Here is a 26,910-nt window from a genome sequence, read left to right on the forward strand (position 1 = left end):
AAAATATTGATTTGTAAAAATAGCGAAATCAGCGAACACATATTATTTTAGGCTACTACTACAACACTAAATTTGAATTGAAAATAGTTAAGATAGCAAAAAAAAGAAAAAAAGTTAAATAATTTTAATACAATAATCTTAATAGATTAAGTGAACAACATAAATAAATGCGAACTATATTTATAATAAATTTTAAATTCGAACTAAAATATTATAATAGAAAAAAATCGAACTACTACTCCTATAATTTAAGAATAACTATTGTATACTTTGCATTATTGAACTACTTTTACCTATAAACAGTTGTTGAATAATCCAGTACCACTCGACTAGAATAAGTTTGTCTCTGATAATCTTCAAAAAAAAAAAAAAAAAAAAAGTTTGTCTCTGCTTTTTCATCATTAATTTGTGTAGGGTGTTCGTGTGAACCTATATTTAATTGGAGACAGAATGCATTCCCACATAAACCCCCGACTACCATTTCCTTTTTGGAAACTTATCGTCTTCTCTCTCTCTCTCTACGTTATGGTGTGAGAAACTGAAATGTTTTAAGACGGAGCCGAAGCTACAAATCATCAGATCGTCTCACCGAAGGCAGCCCTTCCGATTTTGCTTCGTGCTTACTCAGCTAAAAATATGGTCGGAATTTTCTCAAGGTTTTCCAGGAGTGCTCATCGTCGCGCTCAAAGTGCAATTGTCAGCTCTCTCTCTCTCTCTAGTTTTTGTGTTTACACTAATGTCTAATTATGTTTACATCTATTGATTTGATTCTGAAAATAGTTGCTTATTTAAAGTGCTTGTGTTCATCTCCAGTTATTCATAGCTTAATGCCTCTACTTACTTGATGAATTTAGTTAAACTGAACCGAGGAGCTATCTAGTAGGGGCTTCTTCACCCTAATTCCCAGCATTTAGGTATTATATTGTGATTAAATTATTAAACACTGATTCATCGGACTTGATTTCCTGCGAGTCTACATTGATCAACTTAATCGATTCTACTGTCATATGATCTGATGATAACTTAATCCTAGAGGTACTCTTCATCACTACACTTCCTTCATCTCTGCTGCCAAAAAGAAGAAAGGAAGAAGATTGCTAAATGCGTTATGGGTGGGAACGGTTTGGACGCTTTGGGAAAAAAGAAACGAGAGTCGTTTTCAAGGAAAGATTTGGGATATCGAGAGACTTGTTTTACAGATCAAGGGTAGACTTTGGAGTTGGAATGAGGTTTATAAAGTTTTGGAGTTGAGAATCCCTTTCACCATGTGGTGCTCAAAGGGTTTCAATCTTTCATTCTTGTTTTGATTGGCATCCCTGGTGCCTTGCTTTTCATCTCAATAAAAATTTAATTTTACTGATCAAAAAAAATGATCCGATGATAACTGTGAGTGACTTAGTTATTTTCAAAAGGATGCGTGGACTTGTTCAACACCTTGTTGTGCTTGAGATGATTCTTTTTTGTTGACATACAGGATCTAAGGGAAGCATTGCCTTCAGCACCAGAGGCAACAACTCTTGCCATTGCATCAGAAGCTGCATCTCTATCTTCTGTCCCCCACGGTATCGAAATTGCAACCGAGTTTAAGCCAGTCGAGCGCCCCTCGGAGCCTCTTGACAATGATCAACCAGTTCAATGCCCATTGCCAGAGCCATCAATTCTCAATGTAAGCTCTAAATATCAAGAATGTGATCGACCAACAAATTGTAGAATCTGATTTCTCCTATAGGAGCTTGTTCATAAGATTTTATCACTGATTTTTATTTTTATTTTTTGTGTGTGGATGCTTGCTTTTTTCTATCATATCGTTATGGATAAGAGAGTGTGAGCAGGTGAACTGGATTCTACTCTTACTAAATTAGTGTATGTAGAACTTTTTGGTTACTGCTGATTGCTGTTGACTTAGTTTTACAGAAGCATGTCTCATATGGGTAGGTTCTTGGGTCTGGTTCATCACTTGTTTGCATTGTTTTGAGCTATTATTTGACCTTCTATACTTCTTATATTTTAGTGTTTAACCTGTTGATTACCAGTAAACTCGCAACTAGTAATTTTCTGGGCATGCCATGGAATGATTTCCGTGTTGGCTTCTTCCCGGTGGATCAATTTGGTTGATTAAATATTGTATCTTTTTTACCTTCATATAGAGAAACCAAGCTACTAGTAGTACTCTTTCAGTTGAGAAAATTATTCCAACATTACTTTTAGCAGTTCATAGCAAGGAGCAACAAATACCAAATATGTGTTGGTACTTCAATTTTGATCATGCTCCTTGTTGTGTAATACTTTCTCATTCTCCTTGTGTAATACTATGAAATTCCAACTTTCTCGTTCTCCTTGTTGTGTAATACTTCAATTTTGATCAAGCTCCCATGACCAAGAGTCTTGAATACTTTTACCACCACAATCCCATGGAGCTGGATCTGTCTCACTATATAGAAAATAATAATTCTACATGAGGTTTTCATGGAATCTTGTGTCTTTATTAAGTAATCATAATTTTGGATAGAAGAGAGGTGGGAAACAAGACCATCTGTGTTTACTTCTTTTACCTTAGGTGTTTTAGTCTAACAAAATGCAACTTTTTGTAAAAAACAGTTATAAGACATTTATGAGGTGTAGAGTATTTAGTCCGTTTTACTTTCTTCCCAACTAAAAAAAGGATGCAATATATCCAACTTTGAGGTTGATTCTCTGATTGAGATATGTTAAACTTTTATCTCCCTGACTTGATCATCAGGATGGAAGAATATGGAAGGAGAGAGTATCTTCAGTCGTACCAAGGAGAAGTGATGCGCTGACGCCGGCCATCCAGGAGGAAACATCAACCGAACCCGAAACTCTCCCGAGAAAACCTCCGCCCGCTCCTAAGCCGGTTATTCTGCCCTCAATCAGTGCCCCGGAGCACAACATCCTAAAATTGCTCGACGAGTGCAATGCATCTGGAATACAAAGCTGCGACAACTGATCACAATTCACAATCTCTTTTGCAGAATAGCTGTACAAAGGGCTCGATGATCTTTTCTCTAGTAACCTCTCCCCTTTCCTTATATCACAATCAGTTCCACGCATTTCATGTCACTTTTCAATGCGAAACACGCCTCTAAATTTTCTGCCTCAATTAATGGTTGCTGCATCTGAAGCTACAAGTTACAGACAGCTCAGGAGTTTACAGAGGCACAAGCACACATCACGGTTGCTCGACTTTGGGATCGATGAGGCATTTTTGTTGCCCTCGGTAAGTTCAAAGGTTCATACATCGCGCCCTCTACGAGCACGACGAGCGCCTGTGGTGGGCTGAAATTCAACAGCAAAAACAAGAGAGGTGATCAAATGGCCTTTTGAAGGTGGAGAGTGGCCTCTTTTATCGATTTGCTTTCTTGGTTAGGTCCTTTGGTATAGTTGCCGTGATTTTGTGCGTTACGATTTCTTTTCTTTTTCTGTGCAATCGGATTAAAGTATATTTCATAATGATTTTATAACAATAATTTATTCGATCTCGGATCAGTTTCACACTAACTTTATGTGATCTCATAACTACACATGAATCAAATCTATATACTATACTAAAGGAAAGTTGTGGATCTAAAATTTCCCGCCAAAATGTATGCCTATTTTTATTAGTAATATTTTTTTGTTTAAGAAAGCTGTTCAATTTTTGAGGTCATGTTCCTATTTCCAATGAATATATGTCTTTTCACATCTCCAATGTAAATAGGCACAACTTGTATCACAAACAGACAAATGATTAATGTAAAAAAGAAGATACATGATGACATAGATTAACCAATCTTTCACATTCATTTTCTTCTTCTATTACTTACGAGTTATGGTAGATTGATTTTCTTCTTCTTCACAGACTGCACGTTTTCTATCATATATAATATGATGAATGAGAAGAATTAAAATGAGAAGAAGAATGATTTATAAAAAATGAATCTGCAGAGCAAAGAAGAATATAGAATGATGAATATAACGGAAAGAAGGAGATGTAAGATGACGAAGCATAAATAAATATTCAGTGATGAATTATTGACAGAAGATGCATGCATAAAGAGATGTAGAAGAAGAAGTCACATAAAACGGCGATATAAAAGATATGTATTAGGGATTCCACTATTTTCCTTTTTAATATATTGTTTGTATTCATTTTTATTAGTTTTTGTTTTTTTTTTAATTTTATTTTTGCACGTTATGTTTAATCAATACTTTAAAATATGAATATTTAATTTGGGGTATTTAAATTGAACTTTTAACATTAATGTAGTTTAAAGTTTTAGGGCTCAATATTGTTAAGTTGGGGCTATTAATTTTATTTAATTTACTGATGGGTCCAAAAAAAATTTAAAATTTCAAGTTGTGTACTTTAATTTTCACTTATTTAATAGACAGTAAATTTAATATTCTTAATTTATTATAAGTAAATAGTGTGTCATTAGTAATTAAGTTTTTGTATTGATTTAAATTTATTATTTAGGTTAGAAAATGTATTTTTTTTAATGAAAATTTAGTTTGGACAATTAATTTGAAATCACTTTGGGAGTCTGTGTCTATTCTCTCACCCTTTGGATGTTTGTTTTAAAAATATATATATACACAAATGATAAGTTATTTTTGAACAAAAGATATTGTAGAAATTAGTTATAATTAATTACTCTTAAATCATTTTCTTTTTACCTAAATAACCATGCAAATGTTTTATTTTAAAAGTAATTAGGTGTCAAGGGATAAATTATCAGTAATGTGTTATATTTTTGTTATATCATTAATAGATATAAAATCAACAATATAATACGATTTTTTTCTTATAATAAAAAATGTGCGTGTATAAAGAATATTTATACACCTTTTCAAATAACACACACAACATAAATATAGAATGAAAAAGTCGAAGAATGGTTTTTCTTTGAAATTTGTATGCAACCAAATTTATTATTCTCTATATAAGATTTATAATTATTCCTCAAAAAAATAATTATTTTCATGAAAATTAATTAATAATAAAAGATATATTGTAAATGTGACTAAATACAAATTATAAATATTAAGTTATAATAAAAATTAAATTATTTTTAAATTTATGTATAAAAAAATACTTCATCCGTCCCAATTTAATAGGTCACAGAGATTGCGCACAGATGCTAAGAAACTAATAGTTTATAGTAAAATATGAGTGAGAAAAAATATTTTTTTGAAGGTACATTTATCAAAAAAAGTAGTATAGAAAAAAAAAATTAAGTAAAAGGAGAGACAATTATTTATGGGTCATAATAACATTTGATATGAATAATGAGTTGAGTAAAAGGTGTTTGTTATGTGATAATTTTTCATTTTAGAAAGTAACTTATTAAATTAAAATATCAAAATAATAAAAAATGGTGTATTGAATTAAAACGGAAGAAATAATATGTATGATTCCGCGCATAGCGCGGGGGCACAACTAGTTACTTACATAATTAAGCCTCATCGTTGACCTTCTCCGTACGTCGAAATTAAAATTGCTGCAACTCAATGTTTTTAACAAAATTCCAAAAATTTAACATAATTAAAGACGACTCCGTTTATTATTTTAGCAATATTCCAAAAATTCTTCTTCATTTGTCACGTGATTAATATTACGCAGCGCATGTCGCTCATATGGAGTGTGCACGTTAAAATCTATATATTATATAAAAGAGTAGTTTAACGGCTATTTTTTCCCGCCGTAATTTAAAATTTAGTTATTTTTTAAATTTTGGTTATTATATATCAATTCAATTCTACCAAAACGTGTTAAACAAAAATAATTATACCAAAATGTGGTTAGCAGTTTTTTGTTTCCAAAGTTAAAGTTCCATTTTTTTTTCTTTTACTGTTTTTCACTTTTTTTTTTCTTTTTAAAAATCGTGTAATTTAAATAACAATAAAATATTGAATATGCATATCAAATTAAAGATCATGAGATTAGCTTTAATTTCATATATAATAGATATAACATAGATTTAAAATAATAAAGATATTAAAATTCAAAATTTCAAATTAAATTGTCTTCTCTCTCATCTCTCTGATTTTAGTTCTTTTTCTTAAATGATCTATTTTCATTTGATATTTTTTTTTAATTTTCGTTATATCATTTACTTATTTTTTCATTTCAATATTTTTTTATCTTTTGTTAAAAAATTTATCTTCTTTTTTGTGCATAACATGTTTAAGTTTGATTTCATAGATATATTTGAAACTTTTTTTGCTACGATTTCATGGAAATTTTAAGAATTTTTAAAATTTCAGAATCATAAAAAGTAAATTTAAAATAAATAAATTATTTTGACTTTCCTTAAAAATTTAAAATAATTTTTTTAACTTTCCTCCCTACTCTCTTTAACGATTTTTTTAAACCCTCCCTCCATAATGAAATGTTTACTTTTTTCTACTAAATTTGTTTCTATATAAGTATTTATTTTTATTTTTGTATTTTAAAAGGTAAAATAAGTAGATACCATGTTTTGTGTTTTACATATTATTTTGATTTAATAGTTTAGAATATAAGAGAGGTGAAGGAAAATATATTGGTTCATTATATAACTCTCTTTTTTATGTTATATTAATTTTAATATAACTTTGTAGATGAATAATTGGTTATAGATATATTAAAAATATAATTTCAAATATAATTTGGTTATTTATGTTTGTGTATAAAAAGAATTTATTTATTATGACTTGTAATATTCTATAATAATAGTAATACTAATTTTATCAAATAATTTTTAATTATTTAATAACTATAATTATCATTACATTTTATATAAAGTCGAAACTTTACATTTTCAAATTTGAATTTTCATTGAGTAAATGATGTTGATTATTTTATTTTTAAAACATAGGAGTAGTATTTAACGTTTGCTTATATTTTATTCTCTTTAATATTTATATTTATTTATTAATTTTATTTATATGTAATGGACCCACTTATGTGCGAATTGATTACTGTATCTAATTTGTATTTGTTGATCGAACAATAGAAGGAATAAGAGAAGAACAGGGAAGGGAATAGAGAGAAGAAAAAGATAGGAAATCAGATTTCATTACTTGCCCCCTTCTCCAAGCCACTCGGTACAAATACTAAAACTTTTCTTGGAAAATAAAGATAAAAGAAAATAGCTAAAAATGAAAAAGGTCAAACACGCCTATGATAAAAAATAAGAACGATTCTTCAGCCACTTTTGTTGACTTCTTCAACCATTCCTTCCTCCAAAGTTGGCCCAAATTCCTTTGAATCCATTTTCGTAACAATACTCCCTCCATTTGGAGATCCTTGTCCGCAAGGATCAAAATCTGGAAACTTGCGCCGGAGTAGCTTAACATCTTCCCAGCTAGAAGACCCCTCGTCACCGTGAGCCCACTGAACCAGTGCTTGAGGAACCTCCCTGCCGTCTCTGGTAACAATACGGCGAGCAAGAATTGAAAAAGGTGAGACCTTGAAATGCCCTTCTGCGTCTAGATCCGCTAACTCAGTAGAAGGAATAATGTTTTTTTGATAAACATTTCTTCAGCAGCGAGACATGAAATACGGGATGAACCTTGGAGGACTCGGGGAGCCCTAATTTATAAGCGACGTTTCCAATTTTTTCCAGGATCTCGTATGGACCATAATACCTAGCAGCCAACTTCAAGTTTTTCCTCATGGAGACCGAATTTTGGCGGAAAGGTTGAAGCTTGAGATACACAAATTCCCCAGCTTCGAAGGTACGCTCGCTTCTTTTTCTATCTGCAAAAAACTTCATTCGAGCTTGAGCCTGTTGTAAATTTTCTTTAAGAATGTGGACGGTATGTTGCCTTTGAGACAGCCACTCCTTGACCTCCTGGTTTGAAGTATTTAAATAAGCTCCTAATCCTGTATGGGGAGGAGGGATACCATAGAGAGCCTGGTAGGGAGTAAGTTTGAGACCACTGTGAAAATTGGTATTATACCAGTATTCAGCCAAAGGAAGCCACTTTGCCCATTGTTTAGGATGGGCACCCACCATACAACGTAGATACGATTCCAGACACTGGTTAAGCCTTTCCGTCTGTCCATCCGACTGAGGATGATACGCCGTGGACATGTCCAGCCGAGTACCAATCGATTTGAACAACTCTCGCCAAAATAAGCTAGTGTAAAACCTTATCACGGTCAGATACAATACTGATCGGTGGGCCATGTAATTTGTAGATGTTATCCAGGAAGAGCTTGGCAACCGACTAGGCAGAAAAATGATGAGATAGAGCTAGGAAATGACCATACTTACTCAACCTGTCCACTACTACCAAGATCACATTTTTACCCGCTGACTTAGGCAGACCCTCAACAAAGTCCATTGAAATATGAGTCCAGACCTTATCTGGAATGGGTAAGGGTTGTAGTAACCCCGAATAAGAAGAGTGATCAGCCTTGTTCCTCTGACAAATATCGCATTCTTTTATTAGAGATTCCACATCAGTCTTCATATGGGGCCAGTAGAAGAACCCTTTCAACCTGGTATAAGTAGCATGCACACCGGAATGCCCCCTGAAAGGTGTGTCATGCACCTCACTTAGTATAATCTGCCTGAGATTCGTGGCAGATCCAATAACAACCCCGCCTTTGAACTTGAGAATTCCAGCAACCACACTAAAGTTAGGATGAGCAGAGGGATCAACTAGTTTAGTAGCCAAAAGCTGAGAAAAATAAGAATCACCAGCATAACTTTGTTGTACCCTTTGCATCCATAAGGGCACCACTGTTGTGATAGCAAAACAACTCTCGTTATCCAGTGGGTATCTAGACAAAGCATCAGCCGCCTTGTTTTCCACCCCCTTTTTATACTGGATTTCATAATCCAGCCCCAAAAGTTTGGTCAACCACCGTTGCTGAACAGGGTTCATTACCCTCTGATCCAGTAAGTGTCTAAGGGATTGCTGATCAGTTCGTATAATAAACTTATTCCCCTGTAGGTATGTTCTCCATTTTTGCACAGCCATAATCACAGCAAGAAACTCCCTCTCATAAACTGACAGAGCTTGGTTTCTAGGACCAAGTGCCCTACTCATGAAGGCAATGGGCCTCTTATTTTGCATTAATACAGCGCCAACACCCTTTCCACTAGCATCTGTTTCCAATATGAAAGGCTGACTAAAATTCGGTAATGCCAAAACAGGTGCAGTAGTCATGGCTGTTTTTAGCTCCTCAAAAGCCTTGGTAGCTTCAGCTGTCCACCTGAAACTCTCTTTTTTGAGCATATCAGTAAGAGGTTTACTGATAATACCATAGCTCCTAATAAATTTTCTGTAATAGCCAGTTAAGCCCAAGAACCCTCTTAGTTGCTTAAGAGTAGCAGGAAGTGGCCACTCTTTCATGTTAATAACCTTCTCAGGGTCAGTGGAAACCCCATCCTCTGTAATGACATGGCCTAAGTATTCCACTCTTTGTTGACCAAACTGACATTTACTTTTCTTGGCATACAAGGTATTTGTCCTGAGGATCGTTAAGACTGTCCTCAGATGCTGCATATGTTCTTCCCAAAATTTGCCGTACACCAGTATATCATCAAAAAAGACAAGCACAAACTTCCTCAAACATGGTTGAAATACTTGATTCATGAGATATTGAAAAGTGGCCGAGGCATTACATAAGCCAAAAGGCATCACTAAGAATTCAAAATGACCATGATGTGTGCTAAAAGCAGTTAGATACTTATCCTCAGCCTTCATTCGAATCTGAAAATACCCTGACCTTAAATCCAGTTTGGAGAAGAACTTAGAGCCATGTAGTTCATCCAACAGTTCATCAATCAAAGGTATAGGGTAATCATGCTTTATTGTGAGAGAATTTAGATACCTGTAGTCTACACACATCCTCCAGGTGCCATCTTTTTTCTTAACAAGTATAACTGGAGAGGCAAAAGGACTTTGACTGTGCTGAATAATTCCAGAGCTTAATAATTCTTGAACAATTTTCTCAATTTCATCCTTATGACTATGATTAGTCCTATAAGGGTATTGATGTTTTGGTATGCTACCTGGTTTCAGCAAAATTTGATGCTCAACATTCCTTTCAGGTGGAAGGCACTGGGGCTCTGTAAATATATCACTGAATTCCTCCAATAATTGGGTCAGTTCAGCTGGGGACTCAGAGATACCTGCTATAGAATCAGATGTTACAAGGTACATCTCTTCTATATCTTCCATATGATAGTGTACCATTTGGAATAAGCTCTGGCAGCTAATATGTTGAAATTGTGCTGCATCCTAATAGCTTTAAGTTTTACCTTTCTCCCTCCTGAGAAGACTGAAAATGTCATTCCCTTGTAATCCAATAAGATAGGTGTACAAAATTCCAACCAATCACTACCCAAAATTAGATCATACCCTTCATTAGCCAAAATTCTAGGTGAAAAAGTGAATTGTTGGCCTTGTACCTCCCAAGAAAAATCTGGGGCTACCTTAGTACTAGTAAGTTTCTGCCCATTAGCTACTTTGACCAGGATTGGTCTCTCATGCATCACTGCCACCCCTAACTCCTTAGCTACCCCCTCTTGTAGAAAACTGAGGGTGCTCCCTGTATCCAAAAGAATCTTTAACTTCCTTCCCTTAGATTCCCCAATAACTCTCATAGTCTTAGAGTTGGTATTCCCCATTATGGCATTCATAGTCATATGGATTTCTTCAACATGTTCCAGTTCCCCAGTGATGAACTCCACTTCATCTCCATTATTTTGAAGATGGCAAAATTCCTGGTCTTCATCCATGGTAGTATAGAAAATCCTATGTTTGCACTTATGCCCTGGTGCAAACTGCTCATCATAGTTGTAACATAAACCCTTCTCCCTCCTTGCTGCCATCTCAGCACTAGTTAGTAGCTTCACTTGTGTCTTAGTGCTGTTGGGGGTATTTGGTTTGTGTACCACAGTACCCTCTGGTCTCTTATACCCAGTACTCACGTTTTGGAAGGCCTTAGGAGCCGGTCTAACCCTTTTAGACAGAGCATCCAATGTGAAGAGTTGCCTCTGCCCAATTTCAATAGCTTCTTGTAGAGATTTTGGTTTAAATAACAACATAAACCCCTGCATTTCATCAGTAAGGCCACTAATGAAGCTAGCCACAAAGTAGTCCTCAAAATAGTTCATACTGTTGCTAAGCAATAAACAAGACCTCAACTCCTCAAATTTATCCACATAATCGACATAGGTGCCTGTTTGCTTAAGGTTTTTAAATTCCATCACGATTTTACCTTCATTCAAATCCTCAAACCGAGCTGCCACCACTTGTAGAAACTGCTCCCATGAAATATCCATGATATTCTCATTACCAAAATTCTGGAACCACTGTAGAGCTTTACCCTCAAAATTATGTATAGCCATTTGAACCATGTGTTCATCACTCAAGGCTGAAGTGAGCTTAAAATAGCTATTACACTTGATGATCCATGCTCTCGGATTAGATCCATTAAACTTTGGAAAATCCACCTTGTGTAATGAATTTCCAGAGCCATTATGTGAATAATCATTTTTAAATTTTGAAGAAAAAGCTGAGGATTTAAACCCACTACCTCCTGTTTTTGAAGCAAAAGGGTTTTCACCCAGAATTGACCGCTCACCACCTCCCTTGTTCAGATTCAGCAACTGTAATTTGATCTCGGCCAGAGTGTTCGAGAGATGCTCACACTTTTTGTCGATCCCCAACATTTTTTGGTCTACCTTGTTTTCGATGTTGGATATCTGCTCTTGTATTTTTTCCTGAGTAGTTGTTCTCATCATAGTTTCTGTCTGCAGGATATGATCCAGTCGTTTCTGCGCTTCCTGTATCTCCTTCAATCGAGTTCCATCAGCCATGATTGCCCAAGAATTGCTAAAGAGAAGCAAAACCTGTATGTGCGAATTGATTACTGTATCTAATTTGTATTTGTTGATCGAACAATAGAAGGAATAAGAGAAGAACGGGGAAGGGAATAGAGAGAAGAAAAAGATAGGAAATCAGATTTCATTACTTGGCCCCTTCTCCAAGCCACTCGGTACAAATACTAAAACTTTTCTTGAAAAATAAAGATAAAAGAAAATAGCTAAAAATGAAAAAGGTCAAACACACCTATGATAAAAAATAGTAAGAATGATTCTTCAGCCACTTTTGTTGACTTCTTCAACCATTCCTTCCTCCAAAGTTGGCCCAAATTCCTTTGAATCCATTTTCGTAACATTATATATATCGTTTAATTTCGATGCTTGCCGTGCATCGCACGGACGAGAATACGTACTAGTATTCAATGACTTGTCAGATATGTTTTTGGGGATAAAATGAATTGGAGTGTGAACGTTAAAATATTCAATGGCATGTCAGATAGTGTTTTTCGGGATAAAAACGAGTGTATTGTAATCACAAAGTCGTTAATGTTATAATTGAAATAGTTACAAATTCATGTTGGAATGGTAAAATTATGTAAAAGTAGTACTATTATTTTTAAGATAAGTAATTCTAATATCATTGATCACCCCTTCTCAGCTTGACTTGATCTGCATTTTTTATCGGACGATTTCATTCGACTTGACGTTATCTATTTTTGGCAAAAATAAAGGCAGTTAATTACATAATAAAAATTAAATATATGTTATTTATATTATAAATAAATTTTAAACAGGTGGACATAAGACTTTATACAATAAACAATTTACTTTTAATTAATTTGGCCAAAAACTAGGTCAAATTGTGTTAAACAATAAACACTTACTCTTAAGTAATTTGTTCAAAAGAACTAGATCAAATAAGACGGGAAGAGTAATAATTTGGTAGGTAAATTACAGTGTAGATCATAAGCGATTAACCTTTTTAATAAAATAGATTATTACAATTAAATACACGAATTGTCACAAAATTAATAAAAGAGATTCTGATGGTCAATTTCTAGCTTCATAGAAACCAATTTGTCCTTAATAGCTATAGAATGAAAATGTTATTTTATCTTAAAAGCAAAACGATATCTTTTTAATTCTTGTTATTTTTTTCTATATTCATTTCGACTTTTAGTGTTAAAATCCAGGTTAGCGTTACTTCTGCAATGTTGAAAATTGACATGCAACTTATGACAAATTGCGAACTCAAATAATAATTTAATTCAAGACTCCTTGGAGAAAGGATCAAGACATTTTGTTAAGAGATTGATTATTTCTTATTTAAAATTTTAATAAATTTGAATTTCCCTAAAGTAATTAAGAATGATCAATACTATACACAGTTACACACAGACTTTTTTACGTTAGCACATATGCATTTAAACCTCCTCCGTTTAAAATTCTCTTCTGTTCGAAATTAAACTGATAAAGCCTTTCCAATTTTCCGTTAACAGAGCAGCGGAATTCACAGACTGCAGAGATTCAATGGCGGCGGCTCTGCAGTATTTGGAGTCGCTGCGCAATGCGAACCCGGAGCTTTCCGATTGGTACGCCGCGCTTTCGGATCTCTACCAGCGTAAGCTACGGCACCAGCTCACCCTCGAGCTCGAGCAATTCGTCGTCCTCGCCGTATTTCGGGTACCAAAATTACCTATGCGAAACTCACAATTTTCATTTTCTGCTACGCGTATTTTGTTTGTGTTGGAGTTGGATCATTTTCCATGTTTTGAGCATTCGTGGTTTGTGTGGAGTTTTTTGGTCTAGGGTTTAGGACCTAGGGATTTCAATTCTGTTAATTTTAGCCATGAAGGTTTTGTTTTTAATCTTTTAATGGATCAGTTGGTTACTGAAGAAACACGCACTGTTTAGTGAATATGGATTACGAACTTCAAAACTAGAAATTACATTCTGTTCCTCTACTTGTTGCATTATTAATAAAAATCTTTTGGTTGTCGCATTTATACATTATGTTATCAGTATTTCATTCTTTGGTCATTGCATTTCGAAATGTTGCTTTAATGTTGCATTATGTTATCTGTTCCTCCCCTGCTTTTTCTGTATTCTGATAATCGTTATTTAATGTTGCTGGCTCAGGGATAGCCAATTTGGAAGTGTAAGTAAGAGCAATTCATTATTTTCGTTAAGCTGATTTTTTCTTTTGTAGGACTTGGCGTTTGATTTATCCCTGTCAGCATTGTTGGGCAAAAGCATCTACAATTTTGGCGAACTTCTTGCACGTCCAGTTGTAAGTCATTGACCTGTGGCAGCATCTGAGTTTTCTTTCCTTTGTGTCTGAATTACTTTCTAACTATTTCAATCAAATACGATGGTCGTCAATGTCAATGGATATTGTCTAATGTTGTTACAAAACAATAGGAGGATTTGGATGCTAAGCTCCTTTTTTTCGTGCAGTCCTAACTCCTAAATGTTAACAAAAAGATAAAATGGCAAAGAAACTTCTCCAATATTACAACTAAAACCACGAACCGATTAGTTTGGGAGAGTCCATTAGCTTGCAGCTAAATGATTCATATAGAAAAGCAATTCTGTGTTTTGAGATTTCGATAGCTTTTATGTTGTCTTTTCATTTGATCAATGACTCAGCAAATAGGATCTGTTTTCCCCTGCAACTTTTGCAGATTAAAAGTCTTCTAGGGACTATTTTTTAGTGGCTATATCATATTCTGGAAGCATTCAACTCTGGCGATTGAGTTCGTTATCAAGAACTTTGCCGTGTCCAGGGAGCTGCTCTGAGTAGGCAACCAATATTCGTCCATAATGAGAAAAAGCTTCTGGAATAGATCAACATTTTCTGTTTGATGGAGATTATCTTCAGGTTAATTAGGAAACTCATTGCTGTTTTACAAACTGTGTTGCATAAAAGGAATTGCTTTGATATATATCTAGCAAAATTCTTTATGCAGTCGTCCATCGAAAGCTTTTTATCTGCAAATGTTGTTCCTAAACCTTATCTGGTTGAAGTTGTCAGTAGCATGGACTCCTCTGTGAGACCGAGGAAATGCTTTCCCGCATCATCACAGTTGCCCAGTTTTATCATGGACTAGGTCAACACTTTTTTTTATATAAGAACCTTAAAATACACTGGTGGATTAATAATAAGAAAAGAAAAAGATGTAAGGATTTGTTTTTTGAAGACTTTACCTATGAAATCCTCGACGACAACAGACAACACATACGTGCTGCATTTGTAAGAGAATGGTTGCTCATCTCCGTCGTCCAAGAGCCTCTCTTGAGAGCTACAACTTGGATTTCTACAATTAATGATTTTATCGCAATCTATTTGTTGAAAAACATTTTCAACATCAGCCGCCTTGAGTTGTACGCCGAGGTAGGATAACATTGGAGCTAACTCATCTCCTTCCTCATTGCACATTGTACCTTTGGGTTTAATTCGGCCGGTTCGCATGTTGAACCAAGCGTCTACCACTTGGACCATGCGCGTTACATTTGTCTTCTCCTTGTCAACCTTTATTTCTTTCATAAAACTATGTATGCCGTTACAAATTGTTTGTGGCCAGTTAATGTTTCTGAACTTTTTTAAAGAGGCACCATAAACCATGCACCCCATTGGAATCTTCCCTTGGGACTTAACAGAAAGGACAAAAGAAGTCATGGTGTTAAGAAATCTTCTGAAATCATTATGGTTGTCCTCGGATTCTATGGTCATTTGTTCAATTAGTTCAGTCATTAATTTCAGAGAAACAGTTAGCCCTGCATCATAATCTTTACCATACTTTTTACAAAGGTTTACAAAATAGGTTGGCAAGGTTGAAACTCTTTCCTCATCATAGACTTCTCCTTCACATGGTAATCTTGTGAGGTACGCGATTTCCTCAGCGCACATTTTAAGATGACGGCCTTTAATAAGGAGCGTCTCTGTCTTGCTATCATACAAATCCACTAATGCTTCAAAAAGCACCATATTATTCTTCTTTTTTATCGGTGCTCCAATTAATTTATAGATATTCGATTCCTTACCGATATCTTTCTTTTCATTGGCATTAACAAAGTCATCAGCCTCACAAATTCTTGATAACCTAGATAAATTAGATCTGCATTCGAAGTTTTACTGATCTGAAATCAAGAATTTTGATATCCATATATGCAAAATATATGAATATTTTAACTAAGGATGTCAAAATTCTTGATTTCAGATCAGCAAAACTTCGAATGCGGATATAATTTATCTAGGTTAGCAAGAATTTGTGAGGCTGATGGCTTTGTTAATAATGCCAATGAGAAGAAAGTGATCTGTAAGGAATCAGATATCTATAAATTAATTGGAACACCGATAAAGAAGAAGAATAATCTGGTGTTTTTTGAAGCACTAGTGGATTTGTATGATAGCAAGACAGATGCGCTCCTTATTAAAGGCCGTCATCTTAAAATGTGCGCTAAGGAAATCGCGTACCTCACATGATTACCCTGTGAAGGAGAAGTCTATGATGAGGAAAGAGTTTCAACTTTGCCAACCTATTTTGTAAACCTTTGTAAAAAGTATGGTAAAAATTGTGATACAGGGCAGACCGTTTCTCTGAAATTAATGACTGAACTGATTGAACAAATGACGATAGAATCCGAGGACGACCGGAATGATTTCAGAAGACTTCTTAACACCATGACTTCTTATGTCATTTCTGTTAAGTCCCAAGGGAAGATCACAATGGGGTGCATGGTTTATGGTGCCTCTTTAAAGAAGTTCAGAAACATTAACTGACCACAAACAATTGTAATCGCATACATAGTTTTATGAAAGAAAGAAAGGCTGACAAGGAGAAGACAAATGTAACGTGCATGGTCCAAGTGGTAGTCGCTTGGTCTAACATGCGAACCGGCCGAATTAAACCCAAAGGTACAGTGTGCAATGAGGAAGTAGATGAGTTAGCTCCAATGTTATCCTACCTCGGCGTACAATTCAAGGCGGCTGATGTTGAAAATGTTTTTTAATAAATAGATTGCGATAAAATCATTAATTGTAGAAATCCAAGTTGTAGCTCTCAAGAGAGGCTCTTGGACGACGGAGATGAGCAGCCATTCTCTTACAAATGCAACACGTATGTGTTGTCTGTTATCGTCGAGGATTTCATCGGTAAAGTCTTCAAAAAATAAATCCTTACATCTTTTTCAGGTTCTTATATAAAAGAAGTGTTGACCCACCCAGTCCATGATAAAACTGGATAACTGTGATGATGCGGGAGAGTATTTCCTCGGTCTCACAGAGGAGTCCACGCTACGGGCAACTTCAACCTTTGGCAGACATTGTCTAGCAAAGGGGAGAAGATACTTCAAGGCGATGCTCTCGAGGAGGAGGAGACTCAGAGTGAAGCAGATACAAAGAGTATGATTAATCAGGACGATGCCCCAAAGAAAACAGGTGAAATGACTACTGCTGGATCAAGTGTGCATTTCTCAATGGAGTGCTCACTGATGAAAGTGTACGTGGAACAACCTCCAGAATTTGAGGTTGCTAGACCAGATTAGGTTTCGGGTTAATATATCGTTCATGCAATCAAGATTTATCATGATTTGTCTTCGCTGATGCAACCTTAGTTCATATATGGAAGTTGCTCCTCAGATTTGTTTACTCTTCCATTTGTTTTGCCGAACAATACACACAATATTACAGTTCTTCAACTTACAGTAAACAAAGATTATGGCTTGCCTCATTTTATAATATTTAAATTTCTTGTAATTTGAAGAGCTTATTAGTTTTAATGACCAAAATGCTTCTGACTTCTAAGTTCTGCATGACTGAATAAGTTATATGCAATTAGTTTAGTAGTTCCATGTTATAACAAATTTATCTTAATTCTTCTTTGAGTTATCTTAATTCTCAATTCTTTCCATTTTAATAGTATCTTTTATGAATATGCATTGACAGATAAATTTGTAACTAACAGTTAGTTATCCATCAGGGACTGATCAACTTCTCTGTTTCCTGTATGTTTCTCAAGTAAAGAAACTAGAAAAATAGATCAAGAATCTCAATTCTTCATACAGAGGCCTCTCGTATGAATCTCTGCCGCGTAAGCATCAAGCACTTTACCCTCTAAAGAAGTAGAAATAGATTTTTTATGTTTCCTTGTAATTACTTTGCAAGACTATGATCAGTATCAACTTGCCTTAGAAATTGTCTGTCTGCTGCATTAATCAGTAATGGTTAGGTTATTGATGTATTATTGGAAAATGTTATGAATTGGCATTTTATATGGTTACACTTTTCTTTAAAGCGCACGCAATTTACACACGATGTTATGCAGGTCCACTTGTGTTGAGGGATTCTCCCACTGTACAATCTCTTTGATTCCCTTCTCAATCTCTTTGCTCTCTCTCAATACTCCATCCATGCAATAAACCAATGCACCCAAACTCAATCCCACCCCATTCTTGGTCACCTCCTCCACACCATCACACCCATCCACGTGCCGGAGAAACGACGCCGCGCTCTTCCTCATCTCGTCCTCGTCTCTCCCCGACCACCGCCCCGACTTCCCCTTCTCCAGATCGAGGCCGCTCCTCCCCTTCTCGTACTCCTCCTCGAGGCCCGCAATCGATTTTACCAAAACAACCTCCTCAAAGCACTTCACCCCACAGCAAACAGCATCTTTAAACACCTTTAAATCAGCTTCCATCTTCATTGCAGCCTCTCTCCACACCTTACTATCCATGTTTCGAGATTCTTGCTCCACAAACCTAATCGCATGGCTCCCAAAATGCAAGAAATCCACCATTTTCAACAGAGACACCCTCAGCCTCCCATAGCAAGCACCATGAAAAGGCAAGAACCAGAAGTTGGGCTCTGCCTCACCTTCCTCAATGTACTTCCCAAGCTCACTCACGTCCAACCTCAGCTTCCTCAACCCCTCCTCCAACCTCAACCTCCCGGACTCGCAGTCGAGGCTCACGGCCTCCACGGCCTCGTGCAACGAGTGCAAGCTCGCGGAGAGCTGCAGCTTCGCCAGGACAGAAGCCCTGGTGGGCTGCAGCAGGATATCCACCATGATCGAGCACGACAGCCCGATGAAGGTCTCCACTATCCTCAAAATAGCAAAATCACTAGGGCTGCCGAAATTCTTCCTCCCCAAGATGAGCAGCGCCCCGATAGCCGCAGAGACCCCGCCGGCCTGGCCGTACATCCTGCTCTGCCGCAGGAAGCAGCTGAAGATGAACCACGGCAGCAGGGAGACGAACCTTATCTTCACGTAGCTCTCGAACACGTAGCAGCCTATCACCCCGTACACGGTGCCGAGCACCGTGCCCTGCGCCTTGATGTTCGCCACCTTGAACGTCGCCTCCCTCGACGAGGCCAGGCTGATGGCCACCGGCAGCCCCGACCAGAACCCGTTTTCCTTGCTGTATATCAGCCCGAAAAACACCGCGAATCCCAACGAGAGCGCACATTTTAGAGCAGGCATTAGCCTCCCTCTGTTGATCACAACGGGCCTCTTCTCCCATAGCTTCAACATCAAACTCTTCGTCTCTTTCTCCGATGCATTCGCCGTTTGTTTCTGGTCGTGATCGGAATTCGCAGATGGATTCGAGTGGAGGAGGAGCTTGAGGCAGAAGACGAAGAACAAAGAGGGAAAGTCCTTGAGATTCATGGATGCCGGCTGAAGTGTTTGGAGGAACTTGTTGTGATCCTTTTCGCCGCTGCCGCCGCCGTCGTCGGCAACTGAGTTCTGTGAGGCCAAGTTCTTGACTCGATGCAAGATTTGCTGCTCCAAACAGGGTAGATCGTGTTTGAGTTGGGTGTTCATTGGGGCGACTGGGAATTCAGAGCAGTTTTCGAGAGCATTTTCCATTCCTCTCAAGATTGTCTCGAGGCCTTGCAATGGCTGTGCTGGTTTTTTCTTGTATGCTTTTAGGAACTTGATTGGTTCTCTCTCCCATTGCATGCTTTCCTGTTCAAATAATCACAATTATCAACATCGTCTTCTTATTCATAGTAATGTTAGTAATTTAATATACTAAAGTAGTCATTTTCATATTGTAAACAAAAAAATAATCGCATTTTTGGCTCAAAGTTCTATTTTGCCCTTAATTGTCGAATTCACGACTAAATTCGCGATCAAACTTATTTTTGGTTGTGAATGTCCATTTTAAATAAGACAATTCGTAATAAAATCTATTCTTTGTTGTGAATTACTCTATTTAATAGAATAATTCACAACTAAACTTATTTCTGATTGTGAATTCAATAATTAAACAAGCGACTTTTTTTATGTTAGTGATAATTTTTTATATTTACTATCTTAAAATGGCTATTTTATATTAATTCACTCAATTAATTTGGAAGTAATGTATTGGTTAATTATGTTGTATTTATTACATACTTGTTTGGATCTGATGCAATGGAGAAGTTTATTTGCTGGCTTGTTGAGAGATTTGGCTTGAGAGATCAATGCCTTGGGTGATGCCTTGTCTTCTGCAGAGAATGCCTTGATGAACAGCTTCAATCTCTCCGATGCATTATCGATATACAGCTTGCTGTTTCCTCTCACCTGAAATTCAATAAATGTAAGAATGTAAGAATTCAAGACCAAGACATGTTTTTGCATGCAAATTTCATGAAACTTAATAATTTATATTTTCAAAGTTAAGTTATTTAACGAGTCTAATACTATTAGCTCAAACTTGGTTCTTCTATTTAAGGAGCTTCACTAAACCGAGCATGAACAACTTTTCTTGAACGGAATAGCTCGCAAATAATTTGGTACGTTTATATATGTGCATGTAGTTGTTAGAATTAAGTAAGTATCACCGTGCATGCAAACATTATTTTGGTAGTTGTTAGAAATTAAGTAAGTATCACCGTGCATGCAAACATTACTTTGGGTACGTACCTGCCGATAGGCGAGTCTGGGGAAGGGCAGAAGGAGGGCGATGACGCACGCGCCCACGCCGAGGGCGGTGCTGGTGGCGATGTGGAGCGGGTGCATGACGGGCTGGGTGTGGCCGCCGTTGATGAAGGCGACGACGTACAAGAGAACGATCTGGCCGAGGGCGATGCGCTTTGCGATGAGGTGGGTCCCCTCCGGCAGGGCCACGAAGAAGGCGCTGGCGGCCACGGCCGCGGAGGTGGTGGTGGTCGTGAGCCTCCCCGGGCCGATGAACCAGAGGCTCACGATGCCCGGGAAGACACCCAGCGCGGTGGCGTAGAGCGCCAGCCAGCAGCCGCGCAGGGCGTCGCCCAGCGTGGCGTCGGTGACGACGAGGATCACCGTCACGTAGGAGAAGGCCGGGAAGGCCACCTGCTTGTTGATGTAGGCCGGGCCGTAGAGGGTGGCGACGCCCACGATGGTGCACGCCAGCGCCGTGCGGAAGGCGGAGGCGAGGCAGCGCCGCCATATGTCTCTGGCGCGGTCGTGTTGGTATTGTGGGGCCATTGTCGAGGAACTGTAAAGTGATGTGGTGTGGAAGTTTGATGAATGAGGAGAAGAGAGGGAGGAGTTTATGTATAGGGAAGAAATATGGGGGTTTTCTTGTTCTTTGATGATGACAAAGGGTCAAAATCTATTTTTGGAAATATTATAATGTGGGAAGTTCGTTAAAGTAGAAGTTTTAATTTGTTAGGTTATTTGTCTTAGTTTATTGGAGTGTGAGATTTCATGAAATTCTTGAAAATGGGTAGAAAATGAAGAAAGCAAATCTCTTAGACTGCATATCGGTGCAGTGAGTGCGGTTATATCTTATGTAAGCAATATGGATACCATAAAGCTATGTCATGGATTTCTTTGGTGGAGCTTCTGTGTGCTGCGTGTATTTACTATATTATATGGGAATAAGATTCAGTGTACCACACTTTATGTCTCACTTTGTGTCCCACTTTTAATTTTGTTTAATTTCTTATATATATTTTCTTCAATTTCAACTTTTTATGCTTTAATTTAATTTTGTGATTATTAACTAGGATTTATTCCATCAATCTAGGGTATATAATTATTTTTTATCATTTAATTTCACTTTTATTAGCTAATAATAGGTTGATAAATTCAAAGTCATGGTATATGCTTTTTAAAAAATTTAATTTTTTGAAATAAAAATTAAATATAATTCATAGTATTATAATAAATTTTATTTTTATAAAAAATATTTTTAAAATAATAGATATAAGCATGGGACACAATGGCACACATAAGATTGTGGGACACTGGATCTCATCCCATAATATGTATATAGAATTGAGATCACATGTGAACATTCATTTTAAGTGCTCTTTTGGTTCAAGTATAGAAATGAAAAGGGAATTAATGAAATTAAATAAAAGAGTGGAATGCTAACAATAACCATTATTTTTATTAAGTGTTTGGTTTAGCAATGTAAATGAGTCATTAATTATAAGATATACCTCCTTTCTTTTGTTTCCCCTCTATTTTGAGGGGTAACAAATTGGGTGATTGTGTTACCCTCAAGTAAGGGTAATGGTTAATTCATTACACAAACCAAACATCAAGTAATTGATTCAATTAATTGATTCCCTTTCCAATCTCTAAAAACACACAATCAAACGTGGGCTAAGTATGAATGAAGTACTTTGAATTTTTATGATCTAATTAATAGCCAAGATTAATGGTAATTAACTCCCCCCCCCCATAATAGATCAATGTAACGCATGATTAGACATTCTCATTTGAATTCAAATCTTGGAAGGGCCAAGATTTTTACCATATTAACTGGATACAACTATTCATTAATTATACTTAATTTACATATAAATTTTAATGATTTATTCGTTATTTTCATTTTTCACGAAAAAATAAATAAATAGAAATAGCAGACTCTATCTATATAGATACAAAGTATGTATGCAGCCCATCTACCCACTTTGTTTCGACTGCCATTAAAGAAAGCTCAAAAAGAGGGATTGCAGCAGGTCTCTCTGACCTTGCATTGTGGGATCCCACGCAACGCAATTAACCTATAGACATTTCTCGATCGACTCTCTGAAAATATACATATTAATATTTATATACTATTAATTAGATAAACGCACAATGTATTTTTGGAATATTAAAGAATAGGAATCCCGTTTGTTGGCGTTTTTTAATGCTTGTCGTCGCTACAAAATCTGCCAGTAGGAAGAAAGAAACCAAAAAGGAATTGTGTTTTGATGCATCTATTAATATTCTATTACGACGAGATTTAGTTAGCTTATTATAAGTAGGAGTCAGATTGGTTTGATTTAATGAGAAATTAATACCTTTATTCACATGTGCGTAAGTGTAGTGCTTAGTGAAATCGTCACTAATTTGGTTTTGCATTAGTGTGTTACACAAGTGTTTAAAGTGGATAAATATTGAGGACCCTACTATTTTAACTAGATTAAGCTAATTAAGAAGCAAATGAGAGAGAGAGAGAGAGAGAGAATGTGTTGTAGTAATTAATTTTTAGAATGATCTTAAACTTTCTTTTTCAGGGTCAATTAGGATGGCTGTAATAAATGCTATTACAGCACATAATGATAATTATCAAGTTCTTCCACTTTACGTATAATGATAATTATCAAGTTCTTCCACTTTACATAGAGTTTTTTTTTTTTTTTTGACAGCAGTTTACATAGAGAATTAGTACGTAATTCGTCAAGTTTCGACAAAGAATTATTGAATTTTTTTTATTATTATATTTAGAATGTATTCTGTATTTTTTTCATATTTAAAATATATAAATGCTAAAGTTAATTATAGATGATGCCTATTTTCAAAACGTAAAGATAGAACTTACTCATCTAAAAAAATTATATAAAATATATTCACAATATTTTAAATGAATTGACAAAAATTCCTCTAATAAAATAGAGATAAAACTAAACAAAAATAATTTAAAAAAAAAAACTAAATAAATATTCCTTTAATTATATGCAGTTCCTTCTATTAATACCACCTCTCATGCCTATAACTCCTCAATTTACCGTCTACAATATCAAGCTGTTTGTTGTTGCTCGACGCTCTCTTTTAAATTTGAAATGTCTCATGTTACCGCTCATCTTTCTCTCTTCTCTCGGATCTAAAATGTCACTGCTCGCTGCTTCTGGTATAAAGAAGATGAATTATCCACTGTTTATGCACATTGATGCATAATTACTGGCCTATACGTAAAGAAACTTATTCTTTAATAAATTACAAAATATGTTTAGACTATTTTATCTTATTTTTATTCGCGCAAATGAGAGTTTTTGTGTAAACTTATAAAGGCTGCGAGTCCATTTGCTATTGCAACGAGGCCCCATCATTATCTACATGAAAATGCCTTTACATAGTAAACGTGCCCTTATCATTTTCGCATTATGATCATTATCTAAATATTTAGTCAAAATTCAAAAATCATAGTCTAAATGAATCAATGAGATGCAAGATTTGTTACTAAGTGCTCTATAAGTCATCAAAGAAGACAATGGTGTTATACTTTAGACTCACTGAGATTGCATCAAACCCCTAAATTGCCAACATTAATTACAATTATTTCAAGTAAGATTACTTTATTTGTTCACTAATCTCATACAATTTTCACGATTTAGGAGTCGTTTGATTTGCAGTTTATGATTGATTAGGATTAACATTATCTTGAGAAATTAGTGTGGATTAGTGTGGATTTATATTATTTCATGGGTGTTTAATATCATGGCTACTTAATCTTATATTGTGTTTGATATCCATAGGATTATGTTGGATTATATTATCTAATACCAAAACTATCCTCATATAATTTTAAAAAGAGTAAATATATAAAACTATCCACTTTCATATTGTAAAGATAAAAAATGTCCACTAAGATAAAAATAATAAAAACTGTCCACTTTTTGATTGAAAAGACAGAAATACCCCTCTCCTAAAAATAAAAATTTCTCTCAATCGTCGGATACTCTCTCTCTCCCTTCTTCTCCCTCTCTCTCTCTCTCTCTCTCTCTCTAAATCTGCGAATTCTATCTCTCTCTCTCTCTTTCATCTCTCTCTTCACTCTCTTCTCTCTCAGCTCTCTGTCGCCCCGTCGCCGCCCTCTGATTCTCGGCAAGCAGCGGTTACAAGGCTGCCACCACCGCGATTCTGGGTCGCTTGAGGCCGAGCAGTCTATCGCCGGAAAAAATGGCCTCTCTTACCAATCTCGCCCCCCCCCTCTCTGCTCCAGCCGACAGCAGCAGTCAGCCGGACCGCCGCCATCGCCGCCTCCCTCCTCCTCTGATTCTTTGAACGGCAGCCACAGCCAACCGGACCGCCGCCGTCAACAGCAGCAGCAGCTCTGCTGACTCCTCTCCGAACGACAGTAGCACCACCCATATCTTTCTCTCTTGACCGACGGACAGCAGGAGTCACAGGCCGCCTCCACCGCCGCCGCCGGTCCTCCCCCTCCTTATGCCGCCCTCATAAAACCAGTCGGAGCCCTCCCCCTCCCCAGACTCACGCGCACACACACAGCCCCAAGTTTGTGTTTTTTTTCAGTTCTTTAATACTAACATTATTAGAAATGCAGAAAGCAAACATATTATGCAAGATGATGTATCTCTATAGTTGTAGCGAAGATAATAGTGATGTGTTGATGTTGCTGTGTTGGTGACATTTGGTTATGCGAAAAATGGCTTCTTGATTTAATGTTAGGAATGTTTCAACAGATCAAGATCTGTAACAGTGGTGAAGAGAGCAAACCTTAAGAAGGTTTCTACTATTTGTGTCCGTAGGAATTGGATTCCAAGTCTGGAATTCTGCAGAAATTCTACTATGATGGGATTTTGATGCTAATTTGCAGAAGTCTGAATTGTGATTATTGATTTTGTCATGTCTGTGTATGGCTTCGTTTAGAGGATGGAGATCATGAGTTGATGATTGAGCTTTTATTTATGGAGATTTATGGAGATTGTGTGGAGATTGTGTGAATGATTTTCGTTCTAAGATCTGTTGAGATTGTTCGGAGATTGAATGTTGAGATTGTTGATTCGAAGGAATTGTTGTATTTTAATTGTAGATTGAATTGATTCGAATAATATTTTTGTTGTATTTTGATTGTTGATTTAGAGGAATTGATGTATTTTGATGGTAGATTGAGTTGTTGTATTTTAGTTGTTGTACAACAATTTGATTGAGCTGTATAATTATTTTTTTAATGTTCTTAAATTCACAACCAAATTTATGAATTCACAGCAGCTTAATGTTTTTGAATTCACGATCACATTTATGAATTCACAACTTAATATTCTTGAATTCACAATCAGATCTATTAATTACAACTAAAATTCAAATTCACAATCAAAATAAATTCTAGTTTTAGTTGTGAATTCAAACTTTAAAAACTCAAATTCACAACTACTTGAATTCACAACCAAAATAAATTCTAGTTGTGAATTCACACTGGTTGTGAATTCACAACCAACATAAATCTAGTTGTGAATTAAATTTTGGTTGTGAATTCGTTTGTTGTGAATTCACAACCAAAAAATTCTAGTTGTGAATTAAATTTTGGTTGTGAATTCGACTGATTGTGAATTAAATTTTGGCTGTGAATTCGACTAGTTGTGAATTCACAAACAAAAAATTCTGGTTGTGAATTCGACTGGTTGTGAATTCTCAATTCACAACCAGTGTGAATTCACAACCAAAAAATTTTGGTTGTGAATTCACACTGGTTGTGAATTGCGGGATTTTTTAAAGGGGTGATGTAAAGTGGACATTTTTTTAATTTTTAATGTGAAGGGTATTTTGGTAACAGTGGACATTTTTTAAGTTTTTTATTTTAGTGGACATTTTTTATCTTTACAATATGAAAGTGGCCATTTTAAAAATCCACTCTTTTAAAAATATCATGTGTGTCCACCATTACTTGGGCATTTGCATCCATATGCGTGAGGAAGGGTAGCATAATTTTTATCCAACTTCGCAGTATTAAAGTTATCCGAGGGGGGAGGGCCGGATTATTAGTATGGGTTATTCCCACAAAATAGCATGTAGAAGTAGGATTAAGTAGGAGTTGACCACATTAATAGAACATGATATCAAACATCACACTAACATGTATTAATTTAATTTAT

At 36.0% G+C, this 26,910-nt stretch overlaps 3 protein-coding genes and 1 long non-coding RNA gene across 4 annotated transcripts; 3 read left to right on the top strand and 1 right to left on the bottom strand.

Moving 5' to 3' along the window:
- The first annotated feature begins 445 nt into the window (after positions 1-445).
- On the top strand, positions 446-3,500 carry LOC131017347 (uncharacterized). Its single transcript, XM_057946065.1, has 3 exons — positions 446-696; positions 1,475-1,666; positions 2,741-3,500. Exons 1-3 carry the CDS (start codon positions 637-639, stop codon positions 2,966-2,968), a joined length of 480 nt encoding a protein of 159 aa, XP_057802048.1. The 5' UTR covers positions 446-636; the 3' UTR covers positions 2,969-3,500.
- Positions 3,501-13,239: 9,739 nt separating this feature from the next.
- On the top strand, positions 13,240-14,798 carry LOC131017348 (26S proteasome non-ATPase regulatory subunit 13 homolog A-like). Its single transcript, XM_057946067.1, has 3 exons — positions 13,240-13,514; positions 14,041-14,121; positions 14,516-14,798. Exons 1-3 carry the CDS (start codon positions 13,362-13,364, stop codon positions 14,543-14,545), a joined length of 264 nt encoding a protein of 87 aa, XP_057802050.1. The 5' UTR covers positions 13,240-13,361; the 3' UTR covers positions 14,546-14,798.
- Positions 14,799-18,043: 3,245 nt separating this feature from the next.
- Positions 18,044-21,321, bottom strand: LOC131017349 (uncharacterized). Its single transcript, XM_057946068.1, has 3 exons — positions 20,741-21,321; positions 20,231-20,398; positions 18,044-19,798 (listed from the first exon to the last, which is right to left on the bottom strand). The coding sequence occupies exons 1-3, from the start codon at positions 21,281-21,283 to the stop codon at positions 18,122-18,124; spliced, it is 2,388 nt and encodes a 795-aa protein (XP_057802051.1). The 5' UTR covers positions 21,284-21,321; the 3' UTR covers positions 18,044-18,121.
- Positions 21,322-23,738: 2,417 nt separating this feature from the next.
- LOC131017350 (uncharacterized) lies at positions 23,739-26,006 on the top strand. Its single transcript, XR_009099556.1, has 2 exons — positions 23,739-25,398; positions 25,518-26,006. It is a non-coding gene; the product is annotated as an uncharacterized LOC131017350 (long non-coding RNA).
- The last annotated feature ends 904 nt before the right edge of the window (positions 26,007-26,910 follow it).

This window comes from Salvia miltiorrhiza, chromosome 3 (genome assembly GCF_028751815.1).
Source record: "Salvia miltiorrhiza cultivar Shanhuang (shh) chromosome 3, IMPLAD_Smil_shh, whole genome shotgun sequence".
NCBI classification, from domain to species: Eukaryota; Viridiplantae; Streptophyta; class Magnoliopsida; order Lamiales; family Lamiaceae; genus Salvia; species Salvia miltiorrhiza.